At 39.4% G+C, this 21,823-nt stretch overlaps 2 protein-coding genes across 4 annotated transcripts in view; both read right to left on the bottom strand.

Annotated features, from left to right (window-relative positions):
- LOC144057493 (F-actin-uncapping protein LRRC16A-like) overlaps positions 1–16,138 on the bottom strand; it is a 56,155-nt gene extending 40,017 nt beyond the window's left edge. For 2 of the 3 annotated variants that reach the window (XM_077575130.1, XM_077575131.1), the window contains exons 1-2: positions 15,645–15,785; positions 9,578–9,675 (exon numbers count right to left, since the gene is read on the bottom strand). In XM_077575130.1, coding sequence (XP_077431256.1) covers positions 9,578–9,675; positions 15,645–15,684 — 138 coding nt within the window. In that variant the 5' untranslated portion in view covers positions 15,685–15,785. Of the gene's footprint in view, positions 1–9,577; positions 9,676–15,644; positions 15,786–16,010 lie in introns of those variants that run through there. The other variant, XM_077575132.1, reaches the window with a different exon arrangement.
- On the bottom strand, positions 14,976–20,658 carry LOC144057496 (uncharacterized). Its single transcript, XM_077575134.1, has 5 exons — positions 20,641–20,658; positions 20,171–20,570; positions 17,732–17,911; positions 17,507–17,588; positions 14,976–17,420 (listed from the first exon to the last, which is right to left on the bottom strand). Exons 1-5 carry the CDS (start codon positions 20,656–20,658, stop codon positions 17,165–17,167), a joined length of 936 nt encoding a protein of 311 aa, XP_077431260.1. The 3' UTR covers positions 14,976–17,164.
- Between the last annotated feature and the right edge of the window lie 1,165 nt (positions 20,659–21,823).

Genomic DNA, 21,823 nt, shown 5'->3' with positions numbered 1-21,823 from the left:
AATGATGGGTAGATTACATGAATATGCAAGAAATGAAGAAATGGTGTTCTGCAACTGCAGAGGAAAAAACAAACTGCTTTGCTAATTGCTATTTTTGAATGATCAGAGATGATGTAAAAATGCGCAAGAGAGCTGCCATCGTATGGGCTTCTATTCTAATCCATAAACAAAAGCATGTGAGGTTGTCAGGCTCTTACAGAATAATAGTGCAACCAACAAATTACACCAATTATGTCAAAACATCTTTGGAAAACCTGAGCATATCATTTAAATCCAGTCGCTTGAGGCAGCTGCAGAGGAAGCATACACTTGTGTTTTCCAGCCAAGTGCATGTTGACTGAATTGGTTCTGAAGATGACTTTGGCTTTTGGCATCTCTCCAATAAAAGCCGTTTCTATACACGATTCTATATACGATTCAAGGTCGGTTTAAATTTAAAGTGTAAAGATTCAATTGGATTACAATTCAATTTTAGAATGGTACAGCAGCTCAGCATCATGTGACATGGCATGTGTTTCTTGTTGTCATTTTACATACTTAAGAATGTAGTTGTCAGTAGCCTTTACAGGTGCACCGATTTATCGATCTGAATCAATATCGGGGCTGATTTCCTTCATTTTGGAGGATCGGTGATCGGCCAATCCCTTAAAAAAAATGTACACCGATTTCAATTCATACCACTATGCAGAGGTCTGAAAAAAGTTAGCCACTGCCCTCATCTGCTGTGAGATGGCTAAGAGGCTTCTCATTTTTATTTGAGAGAACAACTTGACCCGTATTGTTTCACGTGTTGTTCAAGATCGGGATCGGGCTTTTTAAAGATAGGTGATCAGCCAGAAAATTGTGATCGTGCACCTCTTATATCTCTCTCCAATGAAAGACAATTCATATGTATTTGGCTATATTTTAAAGTGCAACAATTCAATATTTATTCTCCTCGTCTTTTACTCCTCCCCTCTGCTGATAGAGCAGATCAAGGAGTAGAGGAGCATCAGCCTGGAGGGTGTCCTGTAAGAACGCTGTGTTTTGTACACAAGAACAATCACAATCATTCATCAGCATACCAGCCAGACATAGTGTGTGTGTGTGTTTGGGGGGGGTTGTGTGTGTGAAGCAGTCCTGCATGCCGGCCAAGGTTTCTTGGTAAATTATATCAGCACAGAACATAGAGATGCTAGAGATAAAACTGCAGGAAAGTAATCAAGACGTGGATATGGAGTTAATTTACAGCGCTAACGAAGACAAAAGCAGAGGAGAAGCCTTCCAATGCTCCAGGTGGGACCCGCAGTGCTTTTGTGTAGGAGACAGTCGGGAAATACGTCAAAAGAAGGAATGACAGAGACAAAGACTGAGTAAAAAGAGAGGAGGAGGAGGAGGGAGGGGAATCTTTCTGATGTTGGCAGCGCAGGTTTCCCTCTGGACTAGGCAGATAACATCAGTCAACACCAATAACACACATTAGTACAGCTTATCTTTGTGAGGGAAAGCACTGAAATGAGACGTGCCCTAACCACCGAAACTAAATGCCTAACTTCAAACCTTAAGAGAACAACCACCCCTTAACAAACAACAATTCCTCCAAGTGTTGCATGGTTCAGTTTGTATGGTTCAACTTCAGAATGGTGAATCCAGATTTGGCTTTTCACCTCAGTGTGGGCAGGCTGGCATAGGAACGCGACACGTTATAGTGCTTTGCACTGACATTACCCGTGAACAAGAAACACAAACAGCTTTGAATCTCCTCTCCAATATAATCCATACTACTTATTAAATGATGCTCTGTGTTACCTTATCCAAACAATTATGCTTACCTAACAACAGACGTCAAAAGTATCGAACCACCCAACACTACCATAGCAGCCATAATTATAGATCAAATCATTTGGAAGCCAAAAGCACTACATGGCAGTGACACTGTTGATTCAGTCGAAACTACAGACGCTCCCCTACTTACGAACATTCGAGTTACGAACAACGGTACATACGAACATTTCTGCGCGTACAGTATGTCGAAAAATGTTCGGGAAGAGATGCTGTAAGTTAGATTTTGTATTGCGCGTAGTGCTTCTTTCCGCCGCTAATACCGACGCTTGGCGCTGTGAGAGCTCATTGGAGGCTCAGCAACGTGTCGAGGAGGAGGAGGAAGAAACGCCGGTCCCCATAAAGGAGGAAATAACTTTTGAAGCCGATTCCAGCGACGACGAAGAATCTCTCATGATATAAAATCCTCCTCTTCCTCCTCCTCCATCATCTCCTTAAGCATCGAGTACATCTTCCAAAAGTAAGTTAAACTTCATTTTATTTATCTTATTACGTACATGTACATACTGTGTGTGTCTCTCTCTCTCTCTCTCTAACATACGTAGTACAGTACTGTACGTATTCTCTCCATTTTATTAAAAGTTTTTTTCAGTACAAACCAATGCAGGTTACTTGTACAAGCCTTAAACATACTTATATAAACCTTCAATATACTTATATAGGCTTTAAACATAAATTATAATACAAAATATAGCACTGAAGCAACTTACGAACAAATTCACCTTACGAACGATCGTCCGGAACGTAACTCGTTCGTAAGGTGGGGAGCGTCTATACAATAATTTGTAATGTAAAGAGGAATAACATGAAGCCAGCTGTGTAAAGTCAAGGCACCGTGCACAAATGTCATTTCGGTCCAATCAATGCGCTGTGGCTACGACCTACAAACCTTATTAAATTTCAGCCAATGAAAGCAGACTGGCTCTGTACCAACACGCCTAGCCTTAGACTAGCAAATTTCACAAACCATTTTATCCTGTTAAAACCACTCATTGGCTCAGTCTGAACACGTTCAATGAAGTATAGCCTTTGTAATGTGATGTTGATTCTTTGGCAATAAAGCGTATTTTATATTATTGTCTATTCTATGAACACAGTCACACTGAAATGAGGAGAGAGGAACCAAATGACAACAAAAACGGACATATTAATCAATCAATCACATCGCGACATTGTCTACAAATAAAAATAAAGCTGGTGATTGTATGCAATCGCCATTAAGACCATGACTCTGACCTAAACTATCATTAAACCCCCCAGTAAGATTAGTCTGCGCACTGGTAGAGACTAATGGGGATCCGTAAATCACAAAATAAAATGAATGACGGTGGGTGGGGCTTTCATGAGGCCAGGCTTCATTGCATGGTAATGCAACCTCCCTTGGGATACATTAACTGAGGGTATCGTAAGCTTCAAATATGCTAAACACGGCGATACAAAAACATCCATATAGCTAGTGGTGAAGCCTAATGCAACACATTTCTGATTTACTCCAATGTGATAGTCCAAAAAAAGCCTACATAACATGAGAATTTTGCAACAAGCTTAGAAGGCGGCAAAAAAATGCACAATAGACAAGAACTTCCGAGAGAGACTGGGATGTCTGATAGCATTGGCTGAAGGAAGAGTGCCAAAATGTGTCTTCCTCCCTAACTACACTCAGCATGTTCTTCAATATAGTAGTGATATTGGCTAAGCTGCTCGCAGTGTGGCATGAAAAATTATGAATGGAATGGAATCTCTCAAGTATTTGTTTCCATCAAATTATTTGAATGACAATGAATTCCAAGTTTAATAGGATTCCACGAGTGTTTATTTTTCATTTATTTAAGTTGAATAACACTTTATTGTTTTTAAATGGGCTGTAGCACAAGCATTGTGGAGTTTGAGCATGCGGTCACAAAATGTCCAGTTTTTGAATTTACATAATATAGAGATAGTTATTCATAAAATGTTACATCTCCTTAACACGAGACAAAGTCAACACTGTAACCAGGATTCAGTTCACTCAGCCAACTGAGTGAATCATAGATGTAACAGTAACTTCCTAGCTATTTTTAAAAGCTTGCTGCATGACCAAAACAGCCTGCAGCACAGACTAAAATCTTTATCAAAACCAATTCAACATGTGGAAGATAAAGAATAGTCTAAGTGCCACACTGACAAAAGATGCTAAAGGACTGTGTGGGGTTCTCATAGAGGAGACAATACAGGTAGGCTTCAAGAATTGGGTCACTTCCATTTTCTCACTGCCCCTAATGACATACCTCAAGCGGGAAGAGAAGATCATGACAACAAAAATAAAGCCTACAAATTTAACAGTCTCCATTTACGTATTGAGAGTACATTAGGGGTGTGCCAAAAAAAAATCGATTCTCATTCAGTACGATTCAGAATCAATTTTAAATGTCCCAAAATCGATTTTATTTAAATTATTTTTATACCGTCTTGCCTTTGTTTGTGTGTGCCTTTATTGGGAGCGCTGTTCATGTTGTACTCAATTTGGCCACTAAGGGGCCGTGTAGTTCCACTCGGTTTGATACACTGTTAAGTTGTAGCCACATTAGAGAGTAGAAGGAAAAAGTCACGATCAAGTTATTCCGATAAAAGTTGTTTTTTTTTGCAGAGTGGAGCCGTTCTTTTGAGTGATAAAAATGCCGCAAGTAGCATGCTAATTAGCATTAGCGAGTCAGACTGGAGTAGATCATTACGATTCTCTGCACATCTATAAATTGAAGCAAAAATCATTGAACCGAAAATCGATTCTGAATCTAATCGCAGACCCAAAAATCGGAAACTAATCGAATCGTGAGACATTCAAACATTGCCACCCCTAGAGCACATACTGGACAGTGGACCCTTGCATACTTGCTACATCAGCTGATTAGTCCTGATGGCTTTAAATTAGTAAAATATTAACCGATTGATTATTTCAAGGAGCATCTGTATAGTGGATCATAAGATATCTGTGTTACTCTTCATTTAATTACATTGATGTATCACACTGAGAAATATGCAGTAATAAAGACACTCCTACAAAACAAACAGTATGAGGCAATAAAAACAGCCTTTAACCCTTGGTTAGAGTTTCCGTCTTGAACGAACATACTCCCACACACTGTCTTTTATTTGGACCATGAGATCAAGAGGAGGTTACCTCCTAAAGGGAGGACTCTAGTGCATGAGTTATGAAAGGCAGACACATTTCTATGAATGAGTAACATCATTTCACAACCTATGGCACAATGACAAAGTCCCTGGGCGCTCTCAGTCCTGTTTTCATTTGCTTGCTCAAACTACATTCACAATTGCAAGGTTGGCTCTCCCATTAAACAACATAGACAAATGCTAAGGGTGCCGCCATAGCTTTTCACTACACCGTTAATATACTGTAATTATATCAACACTATTCTTAAAATAGAAAAGCTGGCATAGTAACCGTAGTAAAGCAATGGGCCTATCAATATAATTACAAATGACACTCAAGACAAAACACTCAGGAACTTGTAGTAGTCCCGCGTCAACACTGTCACAACTACATACGTCATCACTGTGCGCCCATTCAATTTTAATGCTTCAATCTTTGCACGCGGACAGTTTTGGACAAATATTTCGCCACTCAAGCCTACGTTCAAGTGAAGGAAGGATAGTAAATACATTATTACAGATTTTTGGGTCATGCTTGGAACACTAGTGTGTAAAGAAAGTGAAGAGGATCTTCTGCCCAGATTTAGTCATAACTGTTTTAATTTCCTTATTTCCTCAGTAGAACTTTTATCTGTGGATGTATGTGTCTTTGTGAGTGTTGTCGTGATTTCTGCCAGCATGTCTGGGGGGGCTCCTCTATTTCCACAACAATAGACCATTTGTCTGTGTTAGTATGATGTCTTTAAAGTATCTCATGTCCGGTGAACTCCGGGTGGGTACCGCCCTTCAAGATAGTCTAAGAATGTTTTCGCACTTGTGAGAGGCTGCAGCCATTGTCTGGAACTCACTTGTGCCCGGAATATTCTGTAAAAATAAAAGCTTCGAAGTAACTGTTCATCGATCTCCAGCCTGCATTCGGATAACCAACATTCTCACTACCCGAAAGAAAACAAACACGCGGAGAAAAAGATCTTTTTTTTTCAACAAAAGCGATATTTTTTATAGTACTCAAATATCCTCTTCTGACATTCAAGGTACTAGCGAGAGCGATTTAGGGTTCAGCGTTTTCATCAAGGTCAGTTTGGCACATTGATAGTCTGAGCTAGAGGTTCAATCGCCACAACAGTCCACTCCGCTCAATCGGTGTGTGTTTTATGGACTGACGCTATTATCTCTACTACCATTACGCTGTCATCTTCAAAGAAGGCAGGTGAGAATCTGTCAAGGCTTAGTACAAAAAAAAAAAAAAAGACTTCAAGGACTCCATTAACAGGCCAAGCAACGCTCAGCAGGAAAATAAAGAAAGAATTATGTATATTTGACATAAAACTACCGACATAGTGGGAAATAAAAACATTCAAGTCATTATTTACTGATAGACGTAACACCGGTATGTCTTAATAGCAGTAAATGTGCACGCTATGGCCAGTAAATTGGGTCGTGGTGTGGGAAGAGCTGGTGTGTCATCATGGCTGATTCATACCAAAGTATGTTTTCATAATAGGTGCCTCTGCATATATTGCCAAAAGCTCTTCCCTGTCATTAAGTGCAACAGTGGTATAAAACGGGGCAGGCGTTTGTCACACAAATGCTAGCAAAATGAAAACCCTCTCGCTGCTTAAGGCTGCACGGCATCGTCTGTTAATTAAGATATGACAAACATGTCTGTCTGACTTCAACTCACATTTAGTGTGTTTAGTTTCAAATGTTTTAAAAACAATGTGTGTGTCATTTCCTTTCATTTTTACTTAAACATCTATTAAGCTGTTGTGTTCTGCTGAAATCTCATCTTAAATATGCGCGAACTATTCAAGGGTCATATCATCTATATTGTATAAGCACTTAGTGTTGCTTTTAAAGTATGAAAGGTGCTATAATAAAAAAAAGGTTTGGTGGTGGGTGGTGTCTGGTCGGTGCTGGATTTCACTTTCCTTTCTTTGGTCCTTCCTCGGGTCTCCTGACGGCCTCACGACTCTGGCTGGAAGTGTTCGGTGTACCGGTTACGGTATGGGATTTTTTAATAGGTTTTAGGTGAACTAATGAATACACACTCACACATGCACATACACATTCAAAATAATTAAAAAAAAATTTTTTTTAAATTAAAATAAAAAGAGAGCAATGATGATGACAAATCAGTAAAGTTACCGAATGAAAAATACTGAGCTCTCCAGGGGAAAAAAAAAGGTTTGATTGACTGATAGATGTATATAATACTCGTTTTTACTCAGAAGAATACAAACGGATTAATTCAAGTGTTTTGTAAAAGAACTCCTCAGATTACATTTCACATTACATTTGACCTTTTATTCCCCCAATTGACAAACTGCGCTCAATGGGTCAAACTGACAATCAACAAACGCCATCCCACTCATAAATTGAAATTCCCTAACATGTTAGCCTTCCTCTTGTGTTCATTGCAGAATCAGTTTCTGTATTTTCCATAGCAACAACTGCCCATTGTTTATTTGAGTGTGGTCAAGCAGTGCGGTCCACTGGGACATTCTCATGCTTTCTGCCCGTATAAAATACCACAATTAGTTCACTGAAGATCCTCACACAGATTCCCACATCTTTGCTCTGTTCTGCATTTGTTTCCTCCCAGATAACACAATTACATTTTTTAAATGATGCCATTTTACATGAGTGCGCAAGACTTCAATGACCATATTTCCTCGTGATGTAACACTCGCTGCCTCTCCAGTTAACTGACAAGAGCAATTTTCCTACACACTAACTCGTACCCTGCCACAAGGTTCCCACCTCGCACAGCTGCCAGATCATTTAGCGAACACAGGAAATGTGAAAGTAAAGCTCATCCTTTCTGCTCATGTCCCTAGATGACTTATGGAGTTACTAACAGAATGACTTGTAAAAATAGTCGTGTGATGACCTTAATTATCCTTCTTATTATCGTTTTTCCTATTTTAAAACGGCCTGCATATACTAGATGGGCAACAGACAAAAGCCCATCTCTTAATCTTGGTGGGGGAAAAAAGCAATAATAATACCAATTAAATGTTGGACAACACCCCTTGGACTGCCCTGCATCGAAATTTTTGGACAATTCAAGTATTCATAAAGTGTGAGGGAAGCCCTTTTCTGTTACAACATGAAAAAAAAAAAAAAGAAGAAAAAAAAGTGGAATAATTTTGATTGACGAGATGCCAATTCAAACCACCGCAAGGTGGTGGATTGTTAATAATCCACCAGGAATACATTTATTTATATAATCGGTTGATCTACTGCTCTGTAGCCAACAGTAAAAGGTCCAAGCTGCTGTTGCTATTTGGCTCATTAGACACACGGTCAAAAGTAACTCGATGACCTGTTGAATGAGCCTCAGTCTGTCCTAAATGTTGAACAGCAGGACGTTTGTTTTTCATGTCACTATACTTGCTGTTTTTCCACGTGAATTAATTGAAGTCATTTACACACGCTACTGAGCCGTTTACTAAATGAGTGCCAGTTTGCCTCAAATTATCCTAGCTGTTAGATTTCCAGTAGCGAGTGCAAAGCACTACGCCGGTACACATGCATGCCAAAGTATTAAGACGGCGGAGAATTAATTTAAAAGCTGGCATGGCAGTTGCACTTAAAAGTCGATGAGGGACAGAAAGATAATGAAGCTTCTTGGACTATTGCACTCTACTACGTTTGAGAAATTTCCCATTGGCATAACTAATCAAAATGACATTGACCTCAATTAGACCATTTTGTTCACCAAGTATAACTAACATCTTTGGTTGATTTATCGTTGGTGTGGTTGAGAGCGGTAAACCTCAATCAGTCTTGACTAAAAGTTGACAATATTGACAGCTATGCTAGCTACATAAATAGAGTGATGTCATACAAGCACAAGACAGTATACCCAGTTAATTAATCAGACAAAAATGTCAAAGTGCATAAAGACAAAAACTAAGGCATTTTAATTCTCTTGATCTAATTTTTAATAGCTCCTTTTGTGCTTCTTAACATCCTAGCTTTCACACCAAAAAGTGGCATTTCTCTTTGGACTAGTCAAAGAGTGTTTAGCGCCACCCAAAATAATACTGCACTTTTGATGCTGACAAATAAAAAATGTAGAAAAGGAATTACAGATATTATTTTAGCATTTTGCCAACAATAATGACCGTATACAAAATATTCCATCATGATATACAATATCTATAAATCTGAAGGAAACTGTTTTCTTGTATATAAGAAATTATTTAATTACAGTACAAAGATCTATTTTTCATTTAAAACTTGTCTAAGTCTACATACATAATGTTGGCTCTCTCGCAAAAAATAAAAATAAAAATAATAATAAATAAATAATTAAAAATAAAAAATAAAAAAATAAAAATAAAAATAAAAATAAAAATTTGCCATATTTGTCCCAACCCAGATATCAACAGGCCACAAAACCTTCAGCTTGGATGAGATAAGACGATGGTGAGTCAAGATCATTTATACTCATAAGGCTACTTCGAGTTTCAATTCATTCTTGAGAATTGCTTTCAAATGTTAAAGAAAAGATGAAGAATGTGTGGAGGTTTCCTGAGCACAGACAGGCAAGCAGACAAGTTACTTTGTGTATCCCGGAAAGCAGCAACAGTCGACTCACCAAGACTCGGTTCTCTGTCTTGTCTCCTTTGATCTCCAGTTTGACTCGCTTCCTCAGTGACAGCTTCACCTTCCTCCCTACCGCATCCCGCATGCTCTCTACACACAAAAAGAGAAAGATCCTAAGTCAGCATTGGTATACATTTGAAATGTGGAAATCAATATTGGCAGCGGCGATTCATAGCCAAAAACATTGATATCTTTGCCAACACTATACCAGAGATAGCAAAGAAGAAAAGTATTAGATATTCTGCCTCTTTTTCCACGCTTCCTTCTGCATTGTGGGTACGGCCTGGACAGCTTCGGACTTGCACGTGGACCACAGGGCCTACGCAGTTGCATTCATGCTCAATTTCAGAGATCACGCCAGTATTCATCCACACATCACCATCGATTGACACACTAACATACACATTCTCAATCCAGTTGGCGATCCCGCAAAAGCATTTAAAAAAAAAAAATTGTTTGCTAAACTTCATGCAAAGTAGCCTTTGGACACAGGGGACCGGCATCCAAAATACGGTCACCAACGGTCACATCCGGCCAGGTCCCCTAGGACCCTTAAACAGCCATTCCCAGCCACAACCAGTCCTAAACCCGGACAAATATGGGAGGTTACATCAGGAAGGGCATCTGTTGTAAAAACTATGCCAAACATGCCATTGCTGTGTTTGAAGGGTGTGGGAGGGATAAAACCTTTTTTTTTTTTTTAAACTGCATGGCCTCTAGGGGTGTTAAAAAAAATCGATTCGGCAATATATCGCGATATTACAGACCACAATTCTCATATCGATTCTCTATGCAGCCGAATCGATTTTTAAAGCTCAATTTTTGATGGAAATATTCAACAAAATGTCTTAATTAGAATTAGGGTTCACATTTTATGCATGGAAGAACGTTATATTAATGGAACGTTAAGCCTTTAAATTTGATTTCAATACTCTTTAAGCATGAAAGAGATTACGACCTGTTTGTTAAATACGGTGGACCACAGTTATAAACCTGAAGTAGATTTCCATACAAATCTTAAAGTGTACATGTAAAAGTTTACTGATTAGTATTTTCTAAATTTGAGTTAAAAAAAAAATCGCAATTGACTTAGAGATTCGTATCGGGATTAATCGGTTTTTAATAGGTTTTAGGTGAATTAATGAATACACACTCACACGCACATGCACATACTTACCCACATACAAAATAAGAAAATTTAAAAAAAAATTGTTTGAAATAAAATAAAATTTTAAAAACGGCGGTTAGAGCGGGAGATCGACAGGCGGATCGGTGCAGCGTCTGCAGTGATGCGGACGCTGTATCAGTCCGTTGTGGTGAAGAAGGAGCTGAGCCGAAAGGCAAAGCTCTCGATTTACCGGTCGATCTACGTTCCTGCCCTCACCTATGGTCACGAGCTGTGGGTCGTGACCGAAAGAACAAGATCCCGGATACAAGCGGCCGAAATGAGTTTCCTCCGCAGGGTAGCCGGGCTCTCCCTTAGAGATAGGGTGAGAAGCTCGGTCATCCGAGAGGGACTCAGCGTCGAGCCGCTACTCCTCCACGTTGAGAGGAACCAGTTGAGGTGGCTCGGGCATCTGGTTCGGATGCCTCCTGGACGCCTCCCTGGGGAGGTGTTCCGGGCATGTCCTACCGGCAGGAGGCCCCGGGGACAACCCAGGACACGCTGGAGAGACTATGTCTCTCGGCTGTCCTGGGAACGCCTTGGGGTTCCGTCGGATGAGCTGGCTGAAGTGGCTGGGGAGAGGGAAGTCTGTGCTTCCCTGCTAAAGCTGCTGCCCCCGTGACCCAACCCCGGATAAGCGGAAGAAGACGGACGGACGGACGGAATTTTTTTTTAAAAAAAGAGAGAGCAATGATGATATGTCAAATCAGTAAAATCACCGAATGAACAATACTGAGCTCTCCAGAAAAAAAAAAGAAGAAAAGAAAATAAAAAGAAGAAGAAAAAAAGGGGATTAATCGGTTTTGAATCGAATCGTGAGCTATGACTCGTGATACAGATCGAATCGCAAGCTACTAGGCAATTCACACCCCTAATAGCCTCCATATAATGGACTTTCATCTATCGAGGTGGGTTTAAAACATTTACTTCAGGATTAAGCAGGGTTAACCTCAAACTCACAGAGTATCACTATTACTAACGAGTTGACTATTAAGCTACATTTGACAGTAATAGCAGTTATATAGAGCAATAAAAATGTGTCGGAAGAAAGTCGCTGCACTCAGTCTCAGACATGTGTATTATGCAGCATATGCTCCCTTCAGCTTGATTGTTCACACCCACGAGAAGCAGCAAAGTTGGCAAGCTGGCCTAGAGAGCAGAAGTGGGTCAGCTGCCTCTCCACGCTCTTCACACTCCCACTCATCCATTCGGAGGGAGAATATACTTGAGCACATCTGTGCTGGCATGTGTATCCTTGCCTACAGGCTTCTCCGGATCAAAAGAAAAACAAATAATTAGGGAAAGCGCTCAAAAACAGTTCATCTGGCTAACGTTTTCTTGTGTAGCGTCTGTGTGTGTGTCCCTACGCAACGTGAGACCTTGAATATTTTTAATGAGCTGGAGCAAAAGCAAACATTTTTCTTTTACTTCCATCGCTGATTAACTTCATCTAAAACAGCGGTACTAATTTTACCAGCCAGCCACCCCGTGGATTGAGTTACAGCATGTGCACTTCTTCTAATTGAGGAAAACGAACCTCAAGCTCAAATTGACTCATGTTTATAGAGTCCTAGTAGATACAAATTGGTGTACTTTCTGTTTACTGCCACATTCGTATCCTAATCACTTCATGGCAACTTGATCTTTACAAGTCAATTGTTTCAACACCAAAGGTTGGTGTTTTCGCTGTCAAAATTTAAAAATGGTAACAAAACAAGTCATCCTCACCAATAATACGTTTTGGCAACTTTGCTCAGGGTACCAACCAACTACTGTCTGGTATGGTGCTGTTATGGCTGGGTAGAGTTTGAAAAACCTCTTTTTTCTGTGTTTGTTTACCTTTACAATCCTTAATACCTTTAAATTATTTATCATGATCACAATTTTGGATCATTTAATTGCCCAGCCCTAGAGGTTTGGATCGTTCCCTTACTGTGTGTTGCCTGGAAGTGATGTCATCGAGAAGGGCCTTTGGTTTGGCAGCAAACTCGCCATGATAACTTCTCTTTTGACAATTAACTTACCCGATTATTGATTCATTTCTGAACAAACTGGTGCCGTAAAATGGGGTTTGTTTGATAAATTACTGTTTTATCTATTTTACTCTACCACACAAACTGAAAACGTTACATTGTGTAACACAAAACTAAGCCATAGCTGTTCTATTTGGCAATATCTTTCTCACTCGGGGTTTATTTGTGGCTTTGTGACCTTAAAAAAAAGAAAATTGTAACAATCAGATGGCTACACAGTGGACATCTGGCCAGAACGTCTGCCTCACAGTTCAGAAGTTGTGGGTTCGTCTGTGGCTGGGAAAGGCTCCAGCACACCCGTCATTCTAGTGCAGATATGCAGTGAAGAGTTAAAAAAAAAAAAAAATCTTTTTCACTTGATACTTTTTATCCGAAAATTGTGTGATTTACCCCAATCATTAAACTGTTAATAAGTGTAAATGTGAGTGTGAATACTTGTGTACTTATAGACACCGCTACACCCATAGTTTATTTGTTTTGGTCCAAATTAATTGATGAGTTTGTTCTATTTCTCCCCTTTTTGTTTTTTCGACAGTGTTAAACAAATTAACAAACAACAAGCGAAACAAAATACACAACAAACAACCCTATGTGAGATCATGCTAGTTTTGTTTTTGTTTTTTTACTGGCTGCAAGAATGTAAATAAATAAAAAATAAATTAAAAAAAATGGGCCAAAGTATGTTTGCATAAAAAGCACTATTAAGACAAGTTACACCAATTGGCATAAGAATAATTTAACTAAATATCTACAATACATCTCAATGTTCAGTGGTCTTGAGTGTCATTTTTCTAAATGGATTGCTTGTTAAGCAGTTGGGGGAGGGAAATGTTGCATGATGCTGAATCACCAGCATCAGTAAACAAATGTTCCTAACAATGGTCATCATCCACACAACACCTCACATGACGTGACCATGACAGATTCCTTAGTGCGCCCAATGACTGCATGACAGTTGAGATGATTTCCCTATACCACGCCGTAAATATAATATTCAGAGTGCGGACGATGCACAAGGCGACCTAATAAAGCCGGTGAAGTCATCTCTGATTAAGTGCCTCCATACAAGTTCCTGAACACCGCATGCCCCCATTAAAAGGAGGAAGTGTGTCCATAGATGGGATGGAAAAGTGCTTTGCTCTTGCCCAAGATTGCACCGAGGCGTCAAATACTAACTGCTTGGTCAAACAAAGACGGTTAAACACACAGCTGCACAACTGGGGGGGGGGAAGTAAATGTCCAGCGTAACAGCACGGACAGGTCAGCAAAGCACAGCACATTCGCAGGGCCAGTTTTGTGAGTTTTAAAGAGGAAACTGTGGACACTGGGCAGACAGTCAGGAGTCAGGACTAACTGGCTACACTTCTTTATACTTGTGTGTCACAATAGCTTTTCACTGAGGTTGCTACATTTGAAAAGACACATCAGCGTTTGTATCTTTGAAACCAAATCTATACATATCTTCATCCCAGCCCCCATTGAACGATTGTTAATGCTTACCAACAAAACTGATCGCTATCTTGTTACTGCAGATTAGCTATTGTGATGCTATGGTAGGTCATTTAAATACATAGGGCAGGGCACCCAAAGAAGGCTTGGCATTTAGTGTCAGGCTTTTTCAAGTGAGGTAATGGGCCGGGTCTGGGCCCTCAGGCCTTGAGTTTGACACCAGTTCCTGAGACAAAAAAAAAGTGCAGGCTGTCCACAAATTGTCTTTACAATCAATTGTATGATAATATGATATCATGATAAATGGCTTGTTAAGAACAGTACATTCTTAACATTTTACTCTTTTGTTAACAAGAGTATTAAAACCTACAATTTTTTATTTTTTTTAATTAACAGATATCAAATTTGTGATTAATCGTGAGTTAACTCGTGAAGTCATGCAATTAATTACGATTAAAAATGTAATCGCCTGACGCTCCTAATTTTTAATAAGCTTTTTTCTTTTGTTAATCGCATCAGGCGATAATTTTTTTGAATTGTACTTAATCGCATGACTTCAATAGTTAACTCCCGATTAATCATAAATTTTAGATCTGTTCTAGATGGATAATACTTTTTTTCTTCTAGGTTTTTTTTCATACTCGTTAACAAAAGTAGGAAAAATTTTAACTAATAGAAGTAGTTCAAATGATTTTTTTACGTCAATAGCCGTCAATGGCATTGAATGAGTTAATAATGGCCACTCCATGTGTATTGTGGTTTATTTAAACAAAATTGGATATGCAAAAACCGCAAAACTACAGGATTAGACATGGAAGACATCCGCCTTTAGATCAGCATCAATTTGAGCACATTGCAATAAATTTACAGGGGCTTGTTCATGTTTTTTATACAACTTGGTGTTCATTTAAAAGGAAAAAACATCAATATCAAGTCCACTCTTCACAGATTTGTCTAACATTTGACTTTGTAATCGATTGCTTTTGTGCACAGAATTATCAACTCCTTTCAGGGGTTTGAGGTACTTTCAAAAGTAATGCTTTTGTACACTGCTAACACCAGACTTTTAAGGTATAAACAAATGTGCACCTTTTGGGGCCTTGGAAAAACACCACGGTTGCAATAATGAAAAATATTTGGCTCATGAGTGTAGATTGTACTGTACAGCGGTCTCAATGAATATAATTGTCGTGCAAAAGGAAATCCATACAGGACTTTTACATAGTTAAAGTAGCAGTGGTCCACAACTGAGACAATCGCACTATTGTCTGCCACTGTCGGGCACAATGAGAGGCTGTGCAGCGTTGCAGGGGGACAACACACTACGTTCGCACCCACGACTAGTACACATGCACGCACGCGTGGGTCTGACAAGAGGGTTGAACACATGGCCACAAATGATCTTTACTCACCCATGAGCTCTTTGGGGACCTCTGACACGTCCTCGCTCATTTTGTGCACACTTAAGTATCCAAACAACACGACGCTGAGGTTTTCCCGTTGGGATCGGAATGAAGGCAAAAGAGGAAGAAAGCCAAGTGTAAAAAGGTGGTCGCACACTACCGCCTCGCCGGTTCTTCTCTTGCCGGTTACATGCTCCTCTCCCCCCGCGGTGTCCGGACAATATGTCGGCGAGGAGAGCCGGAGAGCATCGCTTTGTGAGTCAAGCGGCTTTAAGATGACGTGAGCCGGAGAGAAAAAAAGTACACCGAAAAGCCCAGATGTACCGTATCTCCGGAGGCACAACGGGACAACATCCTCTCTCGCTGTCTCCCTACCGTAAAGCTGTCGGTGTGGTTGTTCCGCGGCAGCCAATGGTGGAGACCGGGAGCGTGAGCCCCTCCCAGGCCGGCGATGCGACAGCGGATAGTGGCGTGGCAAGAGGGGGGCGGTGGTTTTGCTGGTGTCAGACGGAATATTACGAGCATTACATTAAGCAGTCTGCCACTACACGGAGAACCGGAGGGAGCGATTTACGGCACCTCCTAATCTCAGGCGACGTAAACTAACCCCGTTCAATTAGGATCGAGTTAACGCATTGAAGCCCGATCGAACTATAGTTTAGCTAAAGTTGTTGTTTCAAAAGACAACAACAGAGTAGACATGTCTGCTTTGCTAGCGTTTTTCTTCATGACAATCAAAGTAGTTCGAGAAAGGAGGGAAGGACATCTTGTGGTTCTTAGCTGAATTGCAAGGAATTCACAATATGACGTCACACATACTTCCGGGTAGGAAAATCCTCTAGTCTGTCAATTAGACTCAACAGAAGCTAAATTTGACTATCCCGAATTAACATTGTAGATATTAACAACATCTTTCTGACTATAGTCCTAAGTGCATTCTGAATAGGTACATACAATATTATTACCAAAAGTATTTGCTCACTTGCCTGAACAGATTTAAAACTCTTCTGGGAAGGCTTTCTACAAGGTTTAGCCATTTGTGGGAACTTTCTTCCAGCACACTGATATCTCTCTGCTCTAATTCACCCCCTAAGGTGTTTTATAAGGTTGAGGTCAGAACTCCATAAAGGCCAGTAAAATTTATTCACACCCAACATGTCATTGTTGGCCTTCTTTTAGTGCACATGCAATCAAATTGGAACAGAGAGAACTGTTACCATAAAGTCGGGAGCATGGAAATTGTCCAAAGTTTCTTGATATGCTGAAACTTGAATGGCACGGTCCTGTTCCAACATGAGTGGGCAGCAGTGGACAAAGCGAGGTCCATAAAGGCCTTATCATCCAACATTAATGTGTGTGACCTCCCAAATTGGCATAAACATTGTATTAAACCCAGTGTAATTTTTGCAAAATGTGATATCTATTTAGATTCACTTTATGTCCAAGGTCCTTAAACTATCAGTCGACAAATGAGATTTATAAGGGAATAGGTTTTGTCATTGCGATGTTTATAGTTTTGAAATGTACCGTCATGTGTCAAATGAGAATAAATGTGTTAAGGTACAGTTTGGTTCCTGTCCTTCAATCTCTTTGAGTCGCTTGTCCAGCTTCTTTGCCATGGAGACGAGCGGACAAGCTCTTAACATGTGTGGCAGTTTCTTCAGCTGCTCTTTTGGGGTCTTTTGGAGCCAAATTCTGATTCTACTCAAGCAATGATGTCGCCACTGATGGTGAGTCAATGAGGAGCGCATGATGTGCTCTTCCTCCCCTGATTTATCGATATATCTGTTGGAGAAAGGATGGTTGTTAAATCCAACAATGAACCAATCATGGACACTTCTGTATACTCAAATAGACTTTAGAGGGCTCACCTGTTAAAAAATCTCCTCATTTTCACAGAACGCATTCTGTGCATACTAATGAATCTTGACAAAAAGGTCCTGAGCAGCTCACCTGGAGAGGAAAGATGACGAAGGTTGCCTTCAAGCCAAGCGTTTGTAGCTGTACCAAATTAAGTCTATACCAAATTCATGAACGTGTCAAATCAAACAAGACTTCAAGAATGTTACAGCCTGCGTCAAACTGTAGAAAATTACCTCCATTTGCAAGGTCTTCACAGAGGCCACACATCGTGTCATGAGATGCGGTGCCATTGAATAGCACAAGCTGCACATTGACGCATTGCTTGTGCTTGGCACACGTCTCCACAGCAGAGGAAGAGGCGGAGAAGAAGCCATCGGAGCACTTTTGACACACCGTGTCATTTTGTAATGTACCTGGAAAAACAAACAAACTCGTCTTTGCCATTTATTCTCATTAGTGTCATTGAATTAGGCCAATCCCAGGTGAGTTTGAGCAAGGGGCGGGGTACTCCCTCGACTGGTTGCCAGTCACTCGTAATTACTGGGTCGAGTTTTATATAACAGCTTTCAGGGGATATGCCAAGAGCTCTTGTCAACTGATGAGTACAAAATGTTTGTGCACCACAAAATCTGCCTAGCAACAAGGAACGTCTAACAACAAACGTATGAAACAAGTGAGTAGCTGCACCTGTTAGCTGTAGCTAAAACATCTATCCATTATCCATTTTCTTTTCCTAGCATATACGCACAGCTCCAGGATATATATATATATATATATATATATTTTTTACTTCCAAGAGTGGTGGCAGTTCCACACAAGGACATGAGAGAGAGAAAATAGCAAAGGACCACTCTTAGAGAGGCAACACAAACAATGGCAATGGTTAAGGTGTGATAGCTGGAAGAGTAATAAAATCCGGAATATTTAAACTTTCCTGAGCATACAAAATAGAGTGTAGGTTTTGCAAGGGGAAAATGTTATTAATAAAAATGCCAAAGCCTTTTTCACACTGCACATAGTAGTGCGCAGAATCCCATTGATGAGCCCATTCATTATGTATATGGTGAGAGGCGGCCATCTTGGAATAGAGCCTTGCTGGGTAGTGCAGAGGATGTCTACCGTGATAGCAAGGCACCTGGAATTAAAAAATGTTCTATTTAAGACCGATGTCACCAAGACGTTAGACATGCTCTACTATGAAATATACTTATACTACTTAAATTCGCTAAGTTCCCGCTGAGCCATTTATAGAGGATGTACAGACACCCATTAGTTTTTCTGCTGTCACTCTCCTCCTCCTCCCTAAAATGAGCAAAGCCAGAACTTTCTTTTGCCACAATAAAAGATACCTCTTGTCAAGGTGTCATCTAAACCAGTGGAAAAAGCAGCATATTCAAACCTTCTGCATTGCTGTGCAACCCTTAGTAAGGGCTTAATTTAATTGTTGTTGCTGATGCTGGACAGAGACAATGCATTGCAGAAATGCCACTCTCTCATTACAGAATTTTCTCAAAAAGGTCAGATCATTTCCAGTCATTTTCTCTCATTAGAACTATAGACAAGGTATGCTAACTTTTTTTGTTTACATATTTTAATTTTTATTTTGTTGTGCAGTGCTGTGTTTTTGAGCGATTCTCGTTTCAATTAGTTTAGTAGAAACAAAGTTAAAAGCTTTAAGTATTAAACGTTCAATTAAAGAATATGTATAAATATTTGTAGGGGTGGTGAGCGAGTTTGGGCCGATACGCTGCCTTATTTCAAGGTATCGGTACTAGCAACAGCAGCTGATATCAGTTTTTGGCGCCCTCTTGTGGCCGTTTTGCCATCGGGCACTAAAGACATTCATGTCTGACTGTCTGATTGATACCTATTAAGATGTAATATAGAAATACAAATAAATAATAAAAAATACCATTCATTTAATATTATATTGGGATATACATGTAGCCTATTTCATGATGAATAAGCGGTTAAGAAATGACTGATGACTGGATAGCCTATTTCTTTAAAATTATCTGACTTTGTTTTTTGGAAAATTTTATGTATCAAAAGTACTAGTGATATCAGTGCTTGTTTTCAGCATCAGTGACTACTCAAGAATTGAGTACATATCGGTCTGGGGAAAAAAAAAATGGCATCAAACATCCTTAGTTATTTGCATTTATAATTTTTTTGTAGCACTGCAGAGTAAATAAATAATGGACTACTGTATTTTATAATAAACATTCCATGTTGATGCTTTTTGTTAACATGAGTATGCATTTTACATTAATTAACTTAAGCAGTAAAATAAATCTGAAGAACCTTTTTTTTAGCGAGGCAAGTCAAAAGGGCAGGTTCTGTAAAAAGAACCAGAATTCCTATCACTACTAACTGATCACCACTTAGCTATAAAAAAAGCACATAAACTATATACTTAATAATAATAATAATAATAATAATAGTAATTTATATATAATTTTTTTAATTTTATTTATTTATTTATTGCAGTTGTAACTTTAAATAATTAGTCTGTTTTAGTAGCTTTATGTTTATTTATTTTTATTTTTTAACTGTCTTTGTTTTTTATGTCTGATTTTTACTTTATGTACAGCACTTATATGCAGTGCTATATAAATAAAGTTTTTATCGGCTTTCTTACCAAAACGCGTCAAATGACTTCAAATATGCACCTCTAGTAAGAATGCCATATCCCTGTGCGCACTCCGAGTGTTTGTTGCAGTAGTCTTCCGTCATGTAGTAGCCTTCCTTGCAGCCGCACACTCTATTGTTACGAGGAGCGCATTCGGTCTGTACCACCTTGTCGCCGGTGCAGAAATTGTTGCAGTACAGACACTTGGGCAGGTAGTTCCACAGCTCCGTGAAGTGGCCGTCCCTGCACGGCGCGCACTGCGTTTGCTTGGCGGCCGTGCAGTGAGCAGTCATGTGCGTGCCGGGGGGACACTTGTTGCACGCGAGCGTCCCCCCTGTTGACGGATCTCTGTATTTGAACGTGGGAGGAAACTCCGTTGGGGAGTCGTGGCAGTGAACGCCGCGAATCAGCAATATCGGCAGCAGGCATGACAGGGACAGCTGAGGAAGAAAACATGATGTCATTCTTTTTTACAAGTGACTTTGAACGCAACGTGGTCCTTGTACTTACCATGTTGATGTTGAGCATATCATGCGTGCTTTATTGTGCTTTGTCACGCACTTATATACATTGAATTCAGAAAGTAACAGGGGCGGAGCTATATTGTGACCGGGGATGGCCATGACCACCCCACATCTAGAAGACATTTTTGATACCTTTGACATTTTCGTTTTCACATGGATGCAGTATTCTTATGTCACGTGACACTCTGCCACAATACATTTATATGAACTGCATATTTAATGAGCAAATTTACAATTAGCCTGAATTCAAACTCTGTTTTTAGTAAATAATTATATACTTACCATCAATGTCAGTACTTTCAGACCATAGCACACAACGTTTTTTTTTTTTTCTAAAGGTCAAACCACTTCTGCTTCGATAAATGATAGGAAGTATAGTGGTGGCTACATCAGCTCTTGCAAGTGCGAATTATTAGAATAATTTCATTTAAAAGACCCATTCAGAAGGTTCATTCCACTGAATTGTTCATTTTCAGGGGCAAAAACTGCATTAAATTAAAATTGTAATGCAAAATACATGGTTGTTATAAACACTCAATGTGTAATTAAGTTTTTTAGTTTTTTTTTTATTTGACTGTAAACTTCAACTTGGACTGGCATTAAACATCTTGAAGGCACTTAAAAAAATCACTACAAATTGCTGCTTTTTGTGAAGTGAGCTGGGTATAATGGATTTTTTTGCTCCCAAGTTTAAGCAAAAAAAATCAGCCAAATGGTGGCTCGTATCGTATTTCAAGGTAGGCTACCACTGTATAATACAGACATGATTTCAAGAAAAGTTATAAAATGTATAATCATTATACATCCATATAAGAGGCTTCTTTCATAATACCTAATTTTAGCTTTTTCGCCGTTATAATTTCTTTGTTCTCTGGCTGGGTTTAATCATGTGGTTCTTCTGCCTCATAGGGATTTTTTTAAATTGCAAATACTGTTTCCTTGCACTTTAAAGGGCTACTAATATGTTTATTATTGTGTTTGTAATTTGCAGTCTGCGCTTAATATTTAAAAAAAAAAAATACTTTAAAGGACATTATTATTATTATTATTATTATCTACTGATTCTGCACATAAATTGACGTATGCACATAGTCTCCAAAGAAGCTTTGCACAGTCAGCCAAATGACAAGTGAGATGTGACATTGAAAAATTTCACAAATTTCAGACTT

The sequence above is a fragment of the Vanacampus margaritifer genome, chromosome 9, assembly GCF_051991255.1.
Source record: "Vanacampus margaritifer isolate UIUO_Vmar chromosome 9, RoL_Vmar_1.0, whole genome shotgun sequence".
In the NCBI taxonomy this organism is placed as follows: Eukaryota; Metazoa; Chordata; class Actinopteri; order Syngnathiformes; family Syngnathidae; genus Vanacampus; species Vanacampus margaritifer.
The sequence above is the reverse complement of the archived record's forward strand: the minus strand, read 5'-3'. Positions and strand labels throughout refer to the sequence as shown.